The sequence below is a fragment of the Pleurodeles waltl genome, chromosome 3_1 (assembly GCF_031143425.1).
Source record: "Pleurodeles waltl isolate 20211129_DDA chromosome 3_1, aPleWal1.hap1.20221129, whole genome shotgun sequence".
NCBI lineage: Eukaryota > Metazoa > Chordata > Amphibia > Caudata > Salamandridae > Pleurodeles > Pleurodeles waltl.
The window spans coordinates 711,415,402-711,438,567 of NC_090440.1; the positions used below are offsets into that span (position 1 = coordinate 711,415,402).

At 43.9% G+C, this 23,166-nt stretch overlaps 1 protein-coding gene across 1 annotated transcript in view; it reads right to left on the reverse strand.

The window, feature by feature from the left end:
* Positions 1-23,166, reverse strand: part of PPT1 (palmitoyl-protein thioesterase 1) — a 97,012-nt gene that overhangs the window by 37,255 nt on the left and 36,591 nt on the right. Inside the window, exons 2-5 of the mRNA XM_069223444.1 lie at positions 20,772-20,881; positions 20,473-20,600; positions 13,783-13,853; positions 11,757-11,859 (exon numbers count right to left, since the gene is read on the reverse strand). Coding sequence (XP_069079545.1) covers positions 11,757-11,859; positions 13,783-13,853; positions 20,473-20,600; positions 20,772-20,881 — 412 coding nt within the window. The remainder of the gene's footprint in view (positions 1-11,756; positions 11,860-13,782; positions 13,854-20,472; positions 20,601-20,771; positions 20,882-23,166) is intronic.

Consider the following 23,166-nt stretch of genomic DNA (forward strand, 5'->3'; position numbering starts at 1 on the left):
CTTTTGTCCCCCACGCAATGTGTTGTTCGCTATATCTGTGTACTTCCCCTGTGCTCTATGTTGCCCTTACCCATGTTATGTTATGTTATGAAAATGTATAGAGGGCATAGCTACCCGAAGGCCTCCCAGCACTATACAGAAAAAACTTTGAATATACAGCTTTGGGACACAAACTAAAATAACCACATTTTGAATACCCGCCAGAATGACAGTTCATGGCTGGTTTGAGGTAGATTCAGTGGTAATGAATTCCACAGTCTAGCTCCAAGCTACAATATTGATCTTCCTCCCCATTTGGACTTTTTCATTGGGGGAATGACAGCTAGGGCCGTGGATGATGATCTAAGATGTCTGGTAGGTTTGTAAGAAGAAGCCAGGGTTCAAAATATTGGTGGGCCTTTGTCATATAGCACTCTATGAATGTAACATAAAGATTTAAATTGTATCCATTGCGCCAAAGGAAGCCAGTGCAAGATTGATAAAGCTGATCTGGCCTATTCATGCCTGGGTAGATTGAAGAGAAGGAGGGCAGCAGTGTTCTGCACCACCTGCAATTTCTTCATAACATATTTTGGTACACCAAGAAACAGGGTGTTCCCATAATCCAGCCAAGAGATTATTAAAGCCTGTATGATGAGCCTCTTTGCAATGAACGGAAGTATTTTGAAAATCTTTCTAAGAAGTCTGAGTATGCCAAAACAGGAGGAGGATATTTTTTTCGCTTGATGATCCATGGTCAACCAAGGATCAAACCATACTCCCAGACTCTTAATGCTTTATTTGGGCAATGGAAGATCTTCTAATGGTTGTAATACTGGGGAGATTAAGTTTGGTTTTGCCTGGTGACCAAGAAACATAACCTCTGTCTTGTCTCCGTTCAACTTAAGTTTACAGCTGGACATCCATTTTGAAGATTGCCTGTAGACAAGGAAAAAGCCGAGAATTGGTTGAGATCTGATCGGTAGAAAAGGATACCACAAGCTGGGTGTCATCTACATATGATACTACAGAGAGTCAATAGGGCTCCACTACTTTTGCCAGAGGGGCCATATAGATATTAAATAACGTAGGGCTCAAAGAAGAGCCCTGCGGCACCCCCTACTTGCTCTTAAAACAGCTGGAATAAAAGGAACGTTCCAAAACTTGAAATGATCTTGCTTCCAAGAATGAGGCAAACCAACTCAGGGCATTGCCTGAGACTCCACTTTCCCTCATTCTCTGGAGTAAAATATTGTGCCCCACCATGTCAAAGGCGGCACTAAAATCGAGAAGCACGATTGCCGAGGCCAAGCCCTGATCTACACATTTCCTAACTTCTTCAGTGTCTGCGATGAATGCAGATTCCGTACTATGTAATGGTCTAAAGCCCATCTGAGACGGTTGAAGAATGTTATTTTCCTCCAAAAAACTCGGAAGATGAGTATTGACATGTTTTTCAAGTACTTTGGCAAAGGCTGGCAGCATAGCGATTGGTCTATAGTTGCCAGGGATGAGTGGATCCAGGCTGGGCTTCTTAAGTAATGGCTTCACAATTGCATGTTTCCATTGTGGAGCAACGGTGCCGACTGAGCAGCAGCTCAGTTACCACAGGGACTCTTATTGAAGCCCCTTGTCCTAAGAATGAAGGTGGGGCTGGATCCTGGGGAGACCCTGATTTAAGGATGGTCAATAATATTGAGACCGCTTCAGGAGAGAGGGGAGAAATATATGTAAACCTTGGAGCACCCTTGGAACACTCTTCATCTACCGCATGGGGACTATGGGTATCTATTGGAAAGGCTGAATAGATCTCTGCAATTTGTTCCTGAAAAAAATCCAGCTAAGTCATTACTATGTTTATACAGTTTCTGTGTGTGCCTGAGGAGAGTTAAATTCTTTTAACAGGAGAAAGATTTCCTTCGGGGAGTTAGAGCTCTGTTTGATTTTATCGGCATAATATGCGCTTTGGGCTGCTTTAATTTCAGCATGAAACCTTCTGATAGCCTTCCTATACTCATCTTTAGTGGAAATCTCATAGGACTTTCTCCATTTTCGCTCCAGCCACCTACATTCCCTCTTTCTTAGGCTAAGATGCTGTTCCTACATGATCTCTCTCCCTCCTCACAGTCTGTGTAGCTCTCACACTCATTTACCATTCTCCTGCCTTGTATTGCTCTCCCTTGTGTGCTGTTCGCCTCTCCACCTACCCACTCCACGTTGCTTCCTGACTCCACCGCCATTCCTATATTTGAATGACAGTTTTAATTTTATTGTACTTAAAAAATATATATTTATGCTAGTTTTTTTATTTATTTACCAATCAACTAAAACAAATCAAAATACAGTCACTTTTTTTGGGAGGCGCGACCATGCGCAATGGCCTTTTGTTAAGAGACCGGACTGCTTAGAGCTTTTGGCCCAGTGTAATTAGCAATTTTCCACCTCGAAGACACCAGGAGGCAAAGAGTCAACTGGGCTACCTAATGTGAAGTGAGTGAGCCCAAGAGCTATCAGAAAGAGCACACTTGTATTTTTGGTAGAATATTTGAATGTACCAGACTATCCATCTGGCATACCAGATTTAGAAATAGGTTGGCATTTGTTGGGCTTTATAAAGGCTACACACAACTGATTGGACCTGTGGAAAGGCTTGGTCCTGTCGATGTAATACATGAGAACATGCTTAACATCTAAGTTACGAAGAGCCCTGTCCGGTACCAATTCTGGTAGAGGGAAAAAGACTGGCATCTCTATCGTTTGGTTGAGGTGGAAAGGGGAAACCACTTTGGGAGGGACTTTGGATTGGTTCTGAGAATTACCATGTCCCTGTGGACCTGAATGAAGGGCCTGAAATTCACCTATGCATCTGAGGGAGTTCAAAACTATGAGAAAAGCTACTTTTCAGGGTAGGAATTGTAAGAGACAAGAGTTCAAAGGGGGAAACCCATAACCATGGAAAGCACCACACTGAGTGTCTGTGCAGAGGCAGGGATGACCATCAGGGGATGACCCTCTTAAGGCCATCTTTAAACGCTTTCATGACTGGGGTGCATACAAGGAAGAAGTGTTCCCTATTTTGCATGTATGCAGCAATGACAACTAGAAGCAACTGTATGGAAGTGTGCGGGGAAGCCTGACTTTTGTAGTTGGATAAGATAACAAGTGATATCCTGGGTGCTAGGTTTAAGAGGGTCCAGGGGATTGGAGATACAATAAAGGATGGACCGCTTCTATTTTGCATAGCAAGCCAGCGTGGTAGGTCTGCAAAATTGTGCAGTATCTCCATGCATTCTTGCGGGAAATGCTTGTAACTAAATTCTAACACCTCAGGCACCAGAAAGCTAGAGTGAGTCGCTTAGGGTCTGGGAGTCTGATCTGGCTTTGGTCCAGTGTGAGGAGTTTGGCCTGTTGACAAGCTTCTCATGGGGCTGATGGACATCTTGAGAAGTTTGGACTACCAGGGCTGTCTGGCGCACAAGGAGTCCACCAGGAAATATATTACAAATGTTCACCGCATCTTCCATACTACATATGGACACAGTGGGAAAGGTGGAAAAGCATAGGCGAAGATTCCTGAACAGTTCATGTATTGTGCATAGCCCATGAACTGTGAGTGTCTACCAGGAGGCGAAGTTTAGGCATTTTGGGGGTCATTATGACCCCAGAGGTTGACGATAATGTGGCGGTAGTACCACCAACAGGCTGGCGGTACTTACCGCCACATTATGACATTGGCGGGTTGGCTGGAGCCAACCCGCCAATGTACCACTCCGACCACCACGGCGGTAACAGCTACCGGGCTGGAGATGTCCATCTCCAGCCCGGCGCCCACCATTGTGCCGCCTGCAGGATTATGACCCCGCCTACCGCCATGGTTTTTGTGGCATTTATAATGCCATGAAAACCATGGCGGTAGGCCATATCAGTGACTGGGAATTCCTTCCCTGTCACTGATAGGGGTCTCCACCCTCACCTCTCCAGATACCCCTCCACCTCTCCAAACCCCCACCACCTCTACATCCACGCCCCCTTCACACACACACACACACACGCATGCACACACCCATTCCCACATACATACACGCATACATCCAATCACACACACATTCGCACACACCTCCAAACATATAGGTAGACACGCATTCACATTTCACAACATACACGCACTCACATGTCCGTACATGCACACACGCATTCAACACTCAAAACACACCCACATTCACGCACACACCTACATTCCTTCCCTGTCACTGATAGGGGTCTCCACCCTCACCTCTCCACATACCCCCCACCTCTCCAAACCCCCACCCCCTCTACATCCACGCCCCCTTCACACACACACACGCATGCACACACCCATTCCCACATACATACACGCATGCATACATCCAATCACACACACATTCGCACACGTTTCCAAACATACAGGTAGACACGCATTCACATTTCACAACATACACGCACTCACATGTCCGTACATGCACACACGCATTCAACACTCTAAACACACCCACATTCACGCACACACCTACATTCACACACCCCCCCACCCACACAACACTCATCCACCCCCCCTCCCCTGTCAAAGACCCGACCTACCTGGATCCAGAGGGTCCTCTGGCAGGAGACGGGACGGGGCACTGCTACCACCAGCAGAACACTGCTAGGCCGTATTATTTCTCATAATACGACTGGCGCAGTCTACTGGTGTGGCACTGCTGGTGGTAGCAGTGCTACCTTACCGCCAACCGCCAGTATGTCCACATCCGGATTTCCGCCATTCTTGTGGCGGAAATCCGGCTGTAGTCATATTATGGCAGATGGCTGGTAGCCGCGGCGACGGTCTTTCGGCAGCCGTCGCAGCGGCAGTAGGTGGTTTTTACCTCCGATGTTATAATGAGGGCCTTTGTGTTTTCAGGGGTGGCAAACAGATGTACCTGTGGGGTGCCCAGTGTTTGTTGAAAGTACTTGAGCAGAACTTGCAGGTGGAGTTCCCACTCATAGACTTGGTGTTTCCTGCTGAGCAGATCTGCCAAGTAATTGTTCAATGCCAGGAAGGTGTATGCAGTGGCGGAGAGGCTAGTGCCAGATCAACTGTGCTAATGCTGAGAGCAGGTGAGAGTGTATGCCACCTTATTTCTAAAATTAATACATTGTGGTCATGTTGTCTGTCCTGATAAGGGCAACCTTGCTCTCAATAACTTGAAGGAAGGCTTTGAGTGTGAGACACGGCTACCAGCTTGAGGTAAATGATGTGCTGTCCCTGGTGATTGAGTGGTGGGGGGAGGGGAGTGGGGTCACACCACTATATCAAGTTGTGCTCCCTAGCTGGTCAGAGGCTTTCGTGATAATGGGGACTTGCAGAACAGGGTCTGAGAAAGACCTTACTTGCAACAAGCTGTTGCTGTTCCACCAGTGCAGAGAAAAATGGATGCTGGCCTTTACCAAGATCTTTCGAGTGACCCTCCTCTTGTGACCATTGAGCCAAGAGACATCCTTGCAAACGGCACAGGGGAATGGCACAATTGTGATTCAGTAGACTATCATCCCTAGGAGGCACATGACAGTTCTGACAGTGATTTTAGGATTGAGCTGAAAGAGATAAGAGCTGCTGGGATGCCAGCACCCCATGCCTGCTTGGGTAGGCTTTGCTTATGACTGCGTGGAGTATAAAGCCCAGGAAGAGTTAGAATTGCAGGGGTTGTAGGTGGGACTTGGTGGCATTTATAGTGAATTCTAGGCCGTGAATCAGTGAGATCGCAGATTGGGTGTGAGCTAGGCATTGCTGCTTGCCTGCGCTCTTAAACAATTGTTGAAGCAGACAAAAATGTGGATGAGTTTCCTCCTCACAGAGGCAGCTACTACTGCTAGACACTTGTAAAAGGCTCTTTGAGCCAGTGATAACCCCCAAAAAAGGACTTTGAACTGGAATTGGCGGCCACTTACCACACAGCGGCGGTAGCACCGGCGGGTGGGATTGATGGGGATGTGAAAACAGGCATCATTGAGGTCCATCACCGTCATGTAGTAACCTTGTTGATGCAGATGTACAACATCCTGCAGGGTTGTCATATGGAAGTGTTCTGACAGGATGTATCGATTAAGGGCCCTGAGGTCCAAGACTGGCATGAGGGAGCCATCCTTCTTGGGGATGAGGAAGTAAAAATCATAGACGTCCTTGCTCTGGTGGTGAGGAGGCACTCTTCCTATGGCTCCTTTGTGGAGGAACACCTAGACATCTTTTTCTAGAAGGCTGAGATGTTCTTTGCTGAGGCTATGTGTGTGGGGTGGGATTTTGGGAGGTGCTGTGAAAAGTTCTAGGCAGTAGGCATAATTATCCACCACCGGAACCCAGTGATCTGATGCGACTTCATTCCAGTGGGAGAGGAAATGCTGCAATTTCCCTCCAAAAGGTGATGTGTGATCAGGGCTGGAAGGAAGGTGGGAAGGGTGGGCTGGGTATGGCAAGTCGGTGTCACCCCTTCTGCTGCCTATGTTGTTATTGCCACAGTAGGCATCTCTAATGTAGCCACTGCCTGCCTACAGGTAGGAAGGCTGTTGCTGCCACAGATAAGAATGGATGTAATCGGGACAGGTGTCCTTGGTGCCTCCTCGAGGCTCCGACCTCTGAAAGGAGCCTCTGGAAAAAGAGGTCTGAAGGGCACCCATCGATTTAGCAATATTGGTGTGCTTTATCTTCTCGAACATCTCATCAACCTGTGGCCCAAACAGGTATTTCCCTTCAAAGGTCAGGCTGCTGAACCTGGCTTAAACCCCAAGATACATAGCCAGACAAGGCATTGGAGAAGAACACTGGTGTTATTCCCCTCCTCGCCTCCCCAGGAAGCTTCATCTGTGGCATCAAGGGTGCAATGGATACTAGCGTTGGAGATAGCTTTGCCCTCAGATGACCTCCTCTGCCCTTTTCGAAATTCCTCTGGGAAATGCTTGACAAACTCCTGCATTTCGTCACAATGAGCTCTATGGTAGCAGGAGAGGAGTCCGATAGAGCTGGTTATGCACTACTGGGGACCACCCTCTTGCCCACTGTGTTCAGCTTCTTGCTCTCTTTGGCAGTGGGCAGGATGTTGCCTATGAATTGTGCAGAAGCCAGTTTGCAGGCAGTGTGCACAACCAAAAAGGCAGTTTGGACATAGCCCCTGATACTTCCAGGGTAACGGATGAGGGCTTGAACTTCTTCTCCACCCAGGATGTTACCACCCTGGCCTTGACGGGTTCACTGGATGTCTCCGGGCAGACTTGAGCATACCCCTCTAAATGGGCAGAAATTCCACCATCTGTTCTGAGTTACAGAGAATAATCTGCCTTGTGGGGGAGGTGTATACCCTACTGGATGACGGGGTGATACGCCGTGGTACAATCAGGAGTAGATGCCCTGACGGGGTAACGGTCGAGGTCTGGGTCGACACAGCAGTTGTCCCAAGGGTCATCTGTGGCCCTGGCTTTAAGGGTGTGTCATAGGGATCCGGAAGAGCCATAATGACTGCTCTGGTCATTAGAAGATTGTGGGCTTCCATCTAGGGACTCTGGTGGAGACACTGAATGCAGTGTAAATTGGGGTGGTTGAGGTGAAGAAGGTGGTGATGAAAGAGGAGGAGCATAAGGGAGAGGACTAGTGCCCGTGTCTCTATGCTTCTTGGTCATGGGACCTGCAAGGTCCTCCGATGCAGGTCCCTATGCAAATGCTGTTCTCTTTTTTGAGGCAAAGTGTCTGAGGGTTTTCGGTGGGGTGGTCTACCGAAATCTTCCTAGTATAGGGGATAGATAAAAAGATGCTTCTGCCTTAAGCTTCTCTTGTAGCTTTTGGAAGACTGGCTGCTCTGAATAGTTGGAACCAGTTATATAGGCTGTTCTTGGTGGAGACGAGGACCTCAAAGTCGCTGGGAGCTTGCACACCAGCATTAAAGGGGTCTTGGGCTTCTAACGGAGTTGAGGCTTCATGGTGGCCTTGGGGCTTGACAGCCAAGAGAGAGTTTGACACCCTTGAAGGGTTCCATTCTCAGAGGCAGCATCAATCCGGGAAACTGTGATGTTTTGCTGGGCTCGACCCAAGGGAGTCAGCCTTAAGGCTATCCGACTACGGGTACTTTGCCTGGCACTGGGTGCAGTACTGAAAGGCCATCTGTTCTATTAACCTCTGTGCAGTCTCATGTGTGGAAGTTGATGATGCAAAGGGGCACACAGCCCTGGGGAGGGCATGAGGGCCCTGGCATTCGGGGGCTAAAGCAGTGTGTGTTGGCCCCCAGATACTGTCAAGGAGAGAAGAACGTGGACAACAGAGGTTTTTTCAAACGCTGGGTCTCAAAATTCACCTCATGGGCCCGAATAAACATGAAAAACACGTTGAGTCCCGAAGGCCTGTTGGTACACGTCCAAACCCAATGGCGTGAAAAAAAAAGTTCTAACATGGAGTCTGGTGCCCAAGAACGTTGCACAGTAGGCCCAGACTCAGAGTGCATCATGTGACTAGAAAGCTTTCTTCAAAGAAGAACAACCAGCAAACGTCTAAACTCAACACCAGATGGTAGGGGTATGTAGAACATGCGTATCTACAGCAACACATGCTCGGAACATCTATCTACCAAGAAGCAGATTTTGACATTGGTTTTACTATGCTGCGTGGCATTTTCCAGCACACTGCCAAAAACACACTCAAAGTAAGTCTGATTACATCCTTTCAACCAAACATAAACCTGTTGTTTAATACTAGAATATAATTTCATCTGGATGTAAGCCTATTCTCAAACGTTTTCAGTCAGGGAAGTCATGCTTCGTCGCAAAGTGTGCATGCATGGAAGCGCACACACAGACACTTTTGCTACAGTCTGAAAATAACGTCTGACTTCTCAGTGCCCTTGAAAGCATATAGTGCTGCTCTGAGCCTGGATACTGATGAAGCAGAGTCCGCCTGTCCCAGTCAGAACAGAAATGCACCATGACAGCATGATCTTTGCTACCAGAGGGAGTGAGGCCAGTGATGAACCTATCACAACAAATTACAAAAAAAAAACTATTCCTTAAGTCATTCTCCATAGCCTGTCCAATCAATATAGTTTAATTTCTATTAGCAGCACATGTCAAAATTTGGATTTTTTTGTGGCAATTTTTTTTATTGTGACATAAAAGTTTGTTATATAAAATAGCAGCAATTTGTTCAGAGACATATGTGGGAAACTTGGTGGAACGCACTCCACTTTTTTTCTCCTCTTGATAAAGAGTGCCTTTCCTGCTTGCTTCTTTATGATTTTCGAACACTGTTCTCGCCAATACGAGGTTCATCTTAGATTAAAACCTTTACAACTCAATTTATGATTTGTACTATGTTCTTTTGAGATTCTAACTCTGCCCCATAACTGTTTCTTTTCTTTAGATGAAAGCTAAACACAAACACACGAGAAAGTCAAAAGGGAGACAAATGCCCCACTGAGGGCACAGGAATGGGATCAGAGATATAAAAAGAGGTCTGCAGAATTACATTAGAGGTAATAAAATAAAATCTTTAATGAGTATTTACAGAAATGTAGTTAGAGCTTTATAGTATCAGGGAGAGAAGCCATCACTCTGTAGCACTGGCAGCCAAGGGTAACTTTATCACAATGTATGGTCAGACACCAGGGGTCACTAAACACTGTGCAATTTACCCCTTAACTGAGGCATATGCATACTCTCCAGCATCAATAGTGAATTGCTGCCGCAAGAAGCCCACTGCCTATCAGGGTGGGCCGTTTAGAGGACACCGACTGGCTGGTAGCACCAGCACCCCCCCCCACCCATCCAAGAAAGGTTGTGCACCCAATTTCTTCTTAGGACAAGCCTACCATACAGCACAGTTGTCTTTTTGCAAAATGTTGTGGGATTACATGGGCTTTTAGCTTGCATACCATGGGTTGGGTTTATTGCCACTCCCATTTGTTTGCTTATTATTTAAAGGGTCTCTATGCTGAATCTTGTGAATGTTGTGTTTGTCTAGCATCTTTACAAACTGAGTGGCTAGCTTTTATACCTTTTACTGCTGACTTTTAGCAAAATAGTTTTACTTTTAGTTTAAGCAGTCTGTGTGAATGCATGTGTTTTCTGTCTCCCTCGTGTGCTTCTCTCCCCTACCTAATGCTCATGTTGCTCTCTCACCCCCGAGCTTCTCCCTTTGCTCCCAGTGTTATTCAGCATCACCAAAAACATTGTCAAAGTCAATAGGCCCCAAAGGTGAGACCTAATGGCTTACCCAATGTTTGTTATAATACCCCACACAGAGGCATCAATTCAGATGGCCAGTGCACAGATGAGTCTAGAGAAACAGGGTTCTTGGAAGGTTCCAGACTCCACTAGACTCTTCTAAGCAGTTACAGGCAAACAATGCAGTCAGACACAGCAGTCCAGAGTTTAGAGTAAGCCTGCTACTCAATTGAGAGAGGCAACATTGGTGTGTTCCACCTCAAAATCTTTACAACAACCACAGCAAATAGTGTGCATTCAAATAGGCATTTAAAGGAGAGCAAAAATACTGATCCCAACACAGTTCAACATATGGGCAATCAAAAAGGTGCATCTTTAATTAAAATGCTTAACTGGTATTCAATTTGCAGGAGGTGGTTATGTCTTTCTCACACACGTTATGTGGACTGCATCATGGCTGCAATGCATACTGGGGTGTAATCAAGGAAAGATGACAACTGAGATGTGGACTAAAGAAGTGAGGGTGACATAAAATATGTTGACATTTCTTTGAAGCACTAAAGGGTCCTTTTCAAGCCCATTCATACAAATACAGCTCTTCCTTTTATTCTACCATTTCCAAGACAGTCATCAAATACCAGCATTTTCTTCTTGTATGGGAACAATTTCATTTTGGCTACCAGGCATACTGGGGTTTACATTCTAATAGGGCTGCTTAAAAATGCAGACCAGTGGTGACAGAATGCACATGTAAAGCAAAAAATGATGCACAACAAAAACTGTATACACTAACCTAAGATACAACTAGCATGCTGGACCCTTTCAAGAGGGAGGATTACCTCATGCCATGAGATATTAAAGGAACCTTGTCAGGCCACCCCACAGCTTGCACCTAAACCTGTCGACTCGTCCTTACAGTGAAACTATTTACAGTTAAGAAATGTGTAGATGCTTTACCAGCATAGGCTGCTCTGGGCCCTCTTTCTTACAGTGATTCTAGGGTACCATTGAAACCTCTGGAGAGACTTCTTGAACAGTTGAAGGTGAACCTAGTGTGCATTTCTGTTACTTTACAGGTGATTTTTTCTTTTTTTTTTTTATGCTATAAAGGCATACTCGATGCACTTTGTACTCTGTTCCTGCAAGGTACATACCTGCAGCTATATATCTACTTTGCACTCTGCAAGACTCACTCCCTTGCCTGGTCGTCCAAGATGCACTTTCTCGCTATAGAAAGGTTACATATCATAGTATGCTTTTGCTGAAGTTGCAGCCTACTATAAAGTTCAGTTCCTTCAGATAAACACCTTGCTACAGGTTCTCGTCCCACTAAAGGGGATTCCATGCCCTCTGCTATTGAGTCCGGGAGGAAATATCCCATACTCTGTTGCTCCAGGTCTTTCTTCCCGCTTTGTGCAATCTGCTGCTGCATGTGAATTCCCAGATTTGCACTCATTGTTCTTGCAAATAAACTCCCTGCTTTGCACTTGCAATTCCCACAGGGCACTCTTCCTACTTTGTGATCCTTTTTTCAAGGGCACTAGCACTTCTCTCTGCTTGGGTTGCTGTCTCCATATACTCACTGTTCCTGTGCTTCCTTGGTGTATGCAGCAGTATTCAGTATCTTCCTGATCCAGTCACAGATGGTAGAAATTACACTTGGGCAGTGAGGTAACCCATAGACACCTGTAGGATGCAAGAGTAGCACTGTAAGCAAGGACCATAGACTTTGACTGAAAAGTGCTCACTCAGGGTTCAAGAAGGAACTATGGATGAACTCATAAAGAGCAATGCTTCCCAAACCTTTTAGAACCACGACCCAATTTTCAGAACAACACAGTTTCGCAATCCACATAGCTTTAACAGACAGGTGGTGGGGGTCGTTTTTCAATGTATTGGTACACAGGGTTTAAAAATGCCAAAATAATATACTCTTAGCAATTTGGTGTGTTCCTCTCTAACAGCAATTGTTTGTAAATATCACAAACTTGACCACACCCATAAACATCCCCTTATCAGACTGTGGCCAAGATATTGATCTGCCCATAAATGTGGCAGACAGTGAGCTACACTGAAATTGGAACACATTTCAGATTGGGGTGCTTGCATGTGGCATCTGCTCAATAAAATCACAAGGCTTCTGAAAAATCTTAATGCTGATACCAATGATTTTAGCAAATTTGAAACAACCCATCTGCATCACAGAAAGGGATAGGGCCTCATTTACAATTTTGTGTTAAAACAAGGCCCCGTGGTGCATTTTAGATTCTACGTATCAGTTTTAAATAGCATAAACACTGCTAGAGGGCATTGGAGCAGTTAACATGAGCACCAGATTACATTTCAAAATGTCAGATTCATTTTATTTTAAGCACACAAGATTGAGCGATTTGCACAAAGCCATCGCTGGGACTTGAACCTGGTTCTCAGATACAAATTCAGCAGCTCTGGCCGTTAGGCCACATTCATATTTCTCAAATTATGAGTCAAAGTCATACACAAGTGATGATTACATATAATCACATATTGTGAGAACATTCTCTGAAAAAATGGATTTGTGAAGTAAAAAACACTGCAGCAAAAAATATTGGAACCTTCACCCGAAGTCATGGTTGGGAGTACTTATTTATTGCTCTTGCACAACCCACCAGAAATTGGCTGGCAACCCGTCTGTGTCTCACGACCCAGTTTGGGAAATGTTGTTCTAGAGGTTTGACTGCACTGTACTCTCCACTGAGTTCTAACCACTTTGTAACAACTTACCCAAAATGTTCACAGCACCCTAGAGAACCAGGTTTTTAACCACAACTTAGCTGTAAGGACCTTCAGTTGTGACCACACCAACTCTAGTGTCTGCGTGAGACTGGCCTCATTACCTGTACAGACTAAACCCTATGAGAACACTGCAACTATACTGATGCCCCATACACAACTCTGAGCAAGTTGTAACTAGGAAAAAAATGTTATTGTTACCAAAACTTGCTCTTGACGAGTGAAAGGGCCACACTGGGTTGTCCACATGCTCCGATATCACATATCACGTTCTTGGGATAATCTCTTATCTGTCTAGCTTGAGCACCTCAGAATCATCCATGAAGACTAGAGTGGCACAAATAATCCCTCATGACATTACTGGACATCAAGTGACAAACCTCGTAATGGTGCTGTATGAAACAACCAAATAAATATGTTTTTTTCCTCAGGGCTCTGACTGCACTGTACCATTACTAGTCAACAACTCCAACTGCATTTTAGTTACTGACATGCTGAGCACTCACAAAAAAAAAATGGCAGTAGCCCCAAAGTCGAATCACAATTTAATTACGGAGCAGAGATCTTACCAAACTGAGGGCCTGATTTAGAGTTTGGTGGATGGAGTTACTCTGTCACTAACATGACAGATATCCAGAGCGCTGAATTATGATGTCCATAGGATATAATGGAATTGTAATACTGCAGACAGGATATCTAAATCAGGCCCTAAGTTCGGATGAAGGAGCTCTGGTCACAGTAGGCACTGATCACAGTACAAGGAAGCCACACTATATGTGTACAGAAAAATCAGACTCTTCTGCAGAGACAGGAACAGCAAAGCTACTATTGCATTACCTTGGTGCTGTCCTCCAATCGATATCAAGTTGAACATTGGAGGAGATGGGCATTTCTGAGCTACAGCTCTCCTAGAAGGAAAATAGTGATACGTGAATGAAGACTGAATAAGAGTATTGAATTTCCAGTGTAAGACACATACATTAAAAAGATCCTACACTTGAGATAAGATATGACTGAATGCAACTTAGACTCACCTTTTTCCAGCCCTTAAGTTTCCATTTACAAACCACTGCTTTTTAGGTGCCCTAGCAACATCAAATCATTTGGTAACCATATTCTACACTCTACACTACATCAGTCTTACTCACAGTTGCCACCCTGCTGCTAGGCCTCTGTGCTCATCTCCGCCATCCCACAGAGTGCTAGTCTCCCATTCCTTTTCCTCTCTTCCCCAACAATCTACCAACATAAAATCCAGACAACTGGCAGTCAGCCTTAAACTCTACCCACCCCCTACCAGGACTTTTGTCATGCATATTACTCTCGCAAGCTCCCCCCTATGCTGACAGTCTTACACCCTAACATCACACCTCAGGATGTAAGTGTCTGTTACCTAAAAGGTCCCTTCTCCCCCTAATACTAGTGATGTGTTGTATACCACTGGCAGTTACTCTTACACTCAAACTTAACACACCCCTACACAGTGCCGCCCGCACTGCCAGTCTTAGGTTCATACTTGCAAGCTCAACATTAGTTTCTTACAACCTAACCTCTGCATCACAAAGTGCCCATTGTGCACTTTGAGGTATCAAGTTCCAGGTGTCAATTTTCCATTTCTTTTTTATTTTGATGCCTGAACGTTACAGACTCCATGGATACATGCATGCTATAAGCACAGCTATGCATGGCTTTGGGTTTAGATCTACTGCAGTATGATTGGCAATCGTGTCCCAGGTCTTGGGCAGAAGAAAGTGGTGGTGGCTATTATTGCGCCCAGCACCTCTTTTTCCATATCTGAGCAGTGTAGATGGGCAGTGTATTTTTATAGACCTCCGTCTGTTAGTCCAGACTTATCTTGGTTGTCACTCTCTTGACTGTGTGGAGCTGGACAGTAGGGAAATTGGAAGCAGCCAACAGACTGAATGAGTGCTCTCCTGGTGCATATTGTAGCAGTATTCTAATGCAGAGTATGTAATACAGCTCTCAATGTGATGCAGTGTTACAATACACTGCCTTATTCCAGTATGAAAACTCACTCATAGCAACATGTCAGAATATGGTGGACAATATTGTCAAATAGTTTTCACCAGGTGTTAAATCTTCTGATAGTACTAAAGCTAAGTCCTAGTAATCTGAGCATTGTAGCGTCAGATCCATTTTTTCAGGAGTTCCATGCCCTCTTTTTGCTACTGTTTTGACCCCATCTTTTGGTTTCTGATCCTGCTCCTGTATGTTGTTGGATTCTGCTTGTTTGCGACAGTCTCATTTTGATTCTGCTCAGCTCTCTTACAAGCAGCACTCCTCGGCACCACGGAGTACTTTGGTCTTGGAAATCCAACTACGCTAATATTGTTAGTAAGTGAAAGTCATGCTTTGGCTTACTCCTGTTTTTCCTGCAATACATTCATGGAGACACAAATTAGTTGCTTCACGTTGGAGTTTTAATAAAACATGAAGTACAGGAGCAATCATGGAGACTAGTCAGAAAGCAAAGCCCCAAATCCTCTTTTGAGGTGAACACCAGAGGCCCCACACTCGGGCTGGTGAACACTAATCAGTGCCAAAAAGTAAATGTTCATCTAAGTCAAGCACTGGCTACCCACATGACTTGACACAAATGGTTTGGGAAAGCTCCACATTCACGAAGATCCCTCCAAAATGAAAGAATTTCTCAATGTTGAGGTTGTCCGTTTTGCCTTTGGTTCAGCCCGGTTTGCAGAAGCTGGATCTAAAATTTAGTATTGAGAGGATTGCATTATGGAGGTTTCTCTTGTATAGGCTTTGTAGATATTTACATGTCTTCTAAACAACTTTGACATCTTATAAGCAGCCTTGAAACAAATATTTGCCTAACAGTATGCGAAGGTTAATGCTGAAGAAGCACAGTGCAACATTCAGCTGGGAACCAAGAAGGTCTTTTATTAAGTGCTGGGGTTTAATAAAAAGGCCTCAGAGATAACTGAGATAACACTTCCGGCTTGGACTAAACGAAGAATTAAGAGATGAGGTAATGCATTCTCTTGTGATGTGTAAACTATGACTTTGGTTTAGCTCCACAAGTTTTGTTTTCCCATCCATGGATGACACTAGTGAACTTGTTCAATGCAACAACGCTTGAATGTGAAAGATAGATTAATGCAGCCCAGCAGAACCCCACATCATACATAGTGAACTGGAGTCAATGCTTTGGGTTACTAACAGTCTCTAAAAATGAATCAAGGAACACCATGGTTATTGGAAGTAAGCCTTTTACATTCTCTTCAATACCACACAGATAAACTGCACTAAGACAAAAAAGGTATTTCTCACTAAAAAACATTTTATTTCAACAGTCTCATTCCGTTGCTTAGCACATCTAAAATGACAACGTAGGAAATTGATAAACAGCACAAATGAATGTTGTGAATGACATAAATAAAATGAACATTTCTACCACAGTAAAAATGTCAACTAAAAACCTAATGCTCTAAAACTGGGCATGTAGAAAGTAAGAAGAACCCGATGACAGGGAAGAGGAGTGTTAATGTAACAAATGTGTGATGAGTTACTGTGCTCTTCAGAAATAAATATTGAATGTATGATGATTTTCAGATGTAAAATAGTCCCTCATGCATCCCAGTGGAGCCAAAAGGAGGCACCCAAGCAGTTGTACAAAGGCAGTGAGACTATAAAGCTATTGTGGAACTAAGCCAAGATGTGACTGCCAAAGGCTCAAGACAATAGCTGAAGGAGGCAAATCCAAAGTCCACTACAACTATGTGTTTTTTCATTAAAAAAGAAAGTTTTTGGCTTACTTCAGATCTAGAAAGAGGCAATGCAAGCACGTGCTACCCAAGTCACACTATCAGAGAACAATTAGTATGTAGACATATCCATACACCCATTAACACTTTCCTAAAAAAGCCATATATTCAACTTTTTCCTGAAAATAACTTTACTGGGGCTCATGCGAAGCTCAACTGGGGGAGAATTCCTGAGTCTGGAGATTAAGTAGCTAAACGACTGACCTCCAGCTCTGGCTCTGTTAACCCTGGGCAGAATTGTTAAATAGGATTTAGCTGACAAAAGGGCTTGGCTTACACATATAACCGAATCATACCCCTAAGAACCCTAGGACCGGTGTGTGAAAAGGCCCTATAGGTAATACATAGGGATACACACAGATGACCTGCCCTCAATCTCTGCAGTATGGACATTCTTATGTGACTTCTCAAAAAGTACCCTGTGAAGTAAGGGTAAATGAGAGGACACTGATTGAAACTTGAGTATATGCAGTGTGCAGCCTTTTAAAGGAATACTGCTTCACTCTAAGGTAAAGTGGGTTGCTATAGTCCAGACAAGAGATGATAATTGCCTTGACAACGGCTTTCTGCATAGTCTGGTAGAGGCCATAGTATTTTCTTTAGACTGTGCAGTAGGCCAAAACAACATGCCGCCAATTTTTTAATTTGTAGGTCCATGCTTAACTTGCTGTCAAGCATCATCCAAAGATTATTAACTACAGGCTTTTGAGAAGGGAAAGGGCCAAGTTCATCTGAACATCACACCGGAGACCATACACAGCAAGGAAGCAAGCTCTGAGGCATACTGTGGTGACCCCATACTCAAGGGAGAGGCAGAGTGAGAAAGAAGACTAATCGAGTGTCATCGATGCAACAGAGTGGTCTCTTATTCTCAATTGCAGGGGCACCTGCACCAAAGCTTGGAAGAAGCCATTTAGCCCACTGTCTGAGTCATAATATGTCTTTCTCCTAGCTTTGTCAATTCACGAAAGTAGATTACTGAGTGTTCTATTCCTAAGAAGGTGATGTGTGAGAGCTCTTCTCCTCCCACGCCAGACATATGTATGAAACAGGAAGCATGAAATGCTCAGATGCAGAGAGTTAGAATGTGGACACATGTAGCAAGCTCCTAAAAAGCATTCACTTGCCAAATAATTTTCCTGGGCCACCAACTACTGCAGATGTGCATGGCAGATGCAAGAGTCAGGCTTCAGCCACTTCACAATCATTGATTAGGAGAGGAAGAGGAAAACAGGACTCTTACTGAAAGGCTTGAGCAGGTATTCTTGGAACACAGGATGCACCTTCCTCGAAGTCTTGTCCGTTAAAAAGATCCTTATAAGTAGTTCTCCAGAAAAAGGAGTTATACTAATACCCAAGATCACAAGTGCGGCACTGAGAGAACATATAAATAAAATATGTCAGCAAGAAGGAAAGTGTTTTCAAATGGAAAACCCTTTTTGAGAGGCAACTTGTGAGCCATCTTATTACAGATGTCCACAGTCACATCTAAACAGGCCTTTATATGTTGGGAAACCCACAATAACACCAGTGGCAATAGAAGGCCAGTGTCCAGGAGGTATGGGCATGTCTTGTAATCAATCATATTGTTTAGTGAGCATGAATGCACCTAAGGACGCATATCATTTTTCATCTACTCTGTTAGTCACCTGAAAAACAAACGAGTAGTTTCAAAGTGGTGATTATCCCACAGTGACCATCCAACACATGGTCATGACACATTGCCAGTACCTGCTCTTGTATGGTACTGGTGGGTACAAAAACAGCTTTTGAATGTAGGTATTTCTAGACTAACAATGTTGGTGTAATGTTTAAACAAATATAGTCTTGCTATTCAGGACACCTGCAAAATAGGACACCATTGATCACAATCAGAAGGTTGGAGGATGACAAACTCATACTTAACATAGAAGAATAGTTGTAGTGACAACTCATGACAGCAGACTGTGATTTCTACTCTATACGAGGGCTGTGCCAAAGCAGCCACAGAATACAAACATAAACTGGGTCAAAAGCACAGTGATAAAGACAAATAACTATTTCCTTATGATGCCTGTAGAAACCTGTAAAGGTTGGTATGCTGCTTTCCCCATCAGGACAATAGTGGCACAACATCTGCAGGACTTCTGTGGTTAATCTGATACCTTTGACATAAGGAGGCCACTGAATGTTATTTTCCTCCTTTCTCGCCAGTGATGTGGCTGAACACTTCCCAGCAGTCTTTGACGATCTTGCAGGATACATACAAGTGACCTGCCCCCACTCTTTGCACTATGGACATTTTTATGTGGCTTCTTAACAGGTAACTAGTGGAGACATTATATATTGCCTATGCATTTCCTCAAACTCCGGTCCTAGGTTTCTTAGGGCCATGATTTCGCCATATGTGCTAGCCAGGGCCCTTCATCAGCAAAATCCAACTTAGGAATTCTGCCCAGGCCATGGAAGAAAAGTACATAAGGACTTGTAGGTATTTAAGGCCTTGTCCCTTTTTGGTACCAACTTCTGTCCCCTCTTACAGTTCTTTGACATATATTTTAAGGGTAGCAATATAAATATATGTGTTCTGAATAGATGTTTATTCCTTTAGAGTGTTCTCATTACTACATTTCAGTTTCTGCATTGAAAACCCTGGAACCTGTTAAATATATCTTTATTAAACTCAAGTCTATTGCTTTTTTAATTGATACACCACACAATTACAACGCAAGAGTTGTCCCCTGCTACTAAAAAGAGACCAAAGGTTTCTCATAGCAAACATCCATGTCTTGTGTAGGGTTGCTGCAGTCCAGTTTGGCAATAGACTTGGTCTAGAGTCTTTCAAGACTTCTGCTGGCAGAAGCCTAACTTTAAACCACACAACCACTTTACTCTGCATCCAACATACATTAAGTAGCACTCTAAACACACTCATATGCAAGTTATAAACCTGACATTCACTCAAGATTTTAAATCTAAAAACTACCATCACACTACAGCTACAAGCCTAACACATTGCAAAAGTGATAAAGACCTTGTTATTTCTCAACAGATACCTCAAGCCCATACCTGCATTAAAAAACAAAACAGAATCAATTACCCTTATGGAGATGGTAGACACCAACATATGCCGAGCTATCGCTCACCCATCTTCACCCCACTCTACACACAGGCACAGCTACAAGACCTCTACAAGTGCATGTCTCTGGTCACAATGCATCAGAACAAAATATTTTTCAACTACATTACATTATAAGCTAACAGTCTTCCAACATACATAATGATAGTTATGTACAAGCACAAGTGATTCTAGCAACAAGAAAACACCTCTCCTCATGAAACACAACACACTTTCCACATCGGCCACATTATAATTCCATACTTTACCAACCAAGGACAACCGATGTAGTAATGTGTTATCCGTCCACTGACATGGATATAAACCTTGTGAAGAGTATGAAGTGCTAGGATAATGTAAATACAATACAATACTAGAAACCACTCTTACACGTAACCTCCCCAACTATCAGTCTAATACCTAATCTTGCATCCACAAACTTCACTCCTATAGCTAGCTGCACACCCTAATTTTGCCTTTCATACAGTCCATCTTAAATCATAATCCCTGGTCATCAACTTTAAATATTAGCAGGCTTGTCCAAAATTCAACCACAAAGGTCCCCTTTCCCATCTGTTTTGCTCCCCATTAGTAAAACAGAGAAGTGTCTGCCATACTGGCTCTTACAGGAACTGTCCTCCCTGAGAGAAGCCCATGGCATTGTAGCCTTGCTGTAATTTGGGATCCTTGGCCAGCTGCTCGCACACTTGGGCTACTTGCTTGTTCACATTCAGGAAGAAGCTGTTTTCCATGTCCTTGAGAAAAATAAATAAAAGCAGGTTAGAGTAGAACAATCTCAGCATGTCTGCAGCCTCCATAGATCTCTCCACATGTCCAGTAACTATGAATGGGGATTGAATATGTGATTGTTTAATGTATATCTATCCCACAAAAATGAAGCTTGCACCCAGGACCACTCAATTTACCTCTGCAATGTTCTTTCCAATTTCCAAAGATAATACATAAATCCCTGGGATCTTCTCTTCCACCATTTTCTTGATTGAGCCCATGCTCAAGGGGTTGCAGCAGCTGTCTCCTTTTGGAAGGTCAGACAAAATAACACAGAAGTATTACTTTCTATGGAAGCCTCTGCATGCAAAGTAGTCCTATCAGCATCAGGAGACTAAGGAGCAATGTGAATGTGTGAATACAGAGGAGATGAGGTCCTTACTTGGAGTTTGGCAGATTGGCTACTCCTTCACAAACGAAGCAGCTAACTTGTCTACTGTACTACAGCTGTATTATAGCCTATGGCACTTTCAATACGGTGGACGGGATATCAGCCATGTTTGTGATCATCCCTTTCAGGAAACTCTAAATAAGGCCCATAGTTGTTTCACTACAGCACAGTTCATTGGTCAGATTAGTACTAGACATGAGCCATTAACACATTTTTAAGCAGAATTGAGCCGGTTTTAGCACCAAGCTGTAAATCAAGCCATCGAAGAACCCATCAAGAGTGTCGCACAACAAATGACATTATAATTTGAGAATGTGACAAGATAATTAACACATTAAAAAAAAAAAAACACATTTATAATTGGATTCAATTATTACTTTATTACATTGGTTAATATCAATTAAAATTCATAATTTTCTAACTCTGATCGCAAAGATTTAGGAAAAATGTCCCAAAACTGTTCACATGAGAGCGCCACAAGACAATACATTTTTGGTGTTCAATATCTAATTAGTCAATATTATGGCATGTGGAGCACCATATAATCTATTAAATCAAGTTATTTTTTACATGTACATTGCACACTTGTCAGAAATCGTTCATGTTGCCACAGGGAACAAGGTGTTCCTAACCCTGGTGGTTTTCTACTGATATCCTGGGGCAAATCCTATTATGGTGCTGCAAACTGGGCCAACTACACCCTTACTGCACTTGACTCTGAGGATAGTGAAGGTAAGCAGTCAAAGGTATCTCAAGGAGGTAGTGTGGGAGATTGAGAACTCAACAATCACATAATGGCCACAATAAATAAATGTCCAGCCAAGTGCATTTAATTTTTTTTAAAAAAGAGTACTTCAATCACATCAAAACATGATTTTAGGAAAAATTAGCTCTACATCAGGGGACCTAAAGGATTCACAATACAGTAAAACAGAAATATTTTGCATAAGCAAAGGTGCAGGCTCACTTTGGCTAAAGTGGAGCACCTTTGCTGCAGTCTGTAACCCATAAGTCAGTCCGTACACTTCACTAGGCAGTTCTAATATCCGGGTTTCAGATATTACTTAAAGTCCCATCAAGCCCTTCTGTTTAGCAAGTTCACAATTAATTTTTCTGAGGCATTTGTTTTAGATGATTGTTAGTGCGCACTCAGATCATCCAAGCGCGCAGGTGCAATTTGTCTTTGCACGGAGCAAGCAGTCACACTCTCAGTCACGGGGGCTCACCACTGCAGCTCCACATCCTCCTCTCAATGCCAGCCAGTGATGCTTGCAGAACCTTGGCAAAGGACACATGGCTCCACCACTTGTGATGTGGAATCCATTCCCTCTGGTTGGCGCACTGAGATGCAGCCCTTGGGGACAGCGAAGGAGAAGCCATCACAAGATCCAAGTCTTCCTCTGCAATGACCACAGAAGTTGAAACTCAGGAGACCCTTTGTTCAAGAACAAGATCTTTGAGGTCAGGACCCCGACAAGGTTTATGCAGTTCGGCTCCAGACACACTTCCTTGGGCCTACTGGTTCTTCTGAGTGTTCTTCTGCTGGACTAGGGTTCTTCTCCTTGGGCAGACAATTCATAAGGAAGAAGGTGCTCTTCTTTTCCCCTCTCAGCAAGCAGGCAGGCTCACAGGTCCGAGGCAGGCTCATGACCTTTCCAGCAAGGCAGGCAGGTTCAGGCGATTTCCCTTTGCTTCTGGAAAGCTGGCTATCAGAAATACCCAGTCCTGGATCACATCAGGTCTTTACTTACTCTGCATAATATTCTAATCATTGGTTAGTGAAGCAGGCTGGAACCAAGAGGAAAGGTTAGATCTCACGTGTATACAGATCTTCTAGACAGAGGATGCGGGTCGCATTCTAATGTTCAGGAACTGGTTTGGGGGAGGGGTCCTTTTTGTAACTTCACTTTCTTTCTTCAGTGCAGACAATTCTTGGTTTAAGCTGATGGCTCTCACAGCAGATAGTGATGATACAGTAGTACCCATAACATGAGCACAATGAGCGTCAAGCTCTGCATCTGGCTGTTGTCAGCCTTCCAGGATGGGCCACTCATGGGACACATAAGGCCCAGGCCCTGCCTAGAAACTTCTCCTGCTCTAACAATTGAATCTGCTAACTTGCCCCCACTGCACTCCAACCA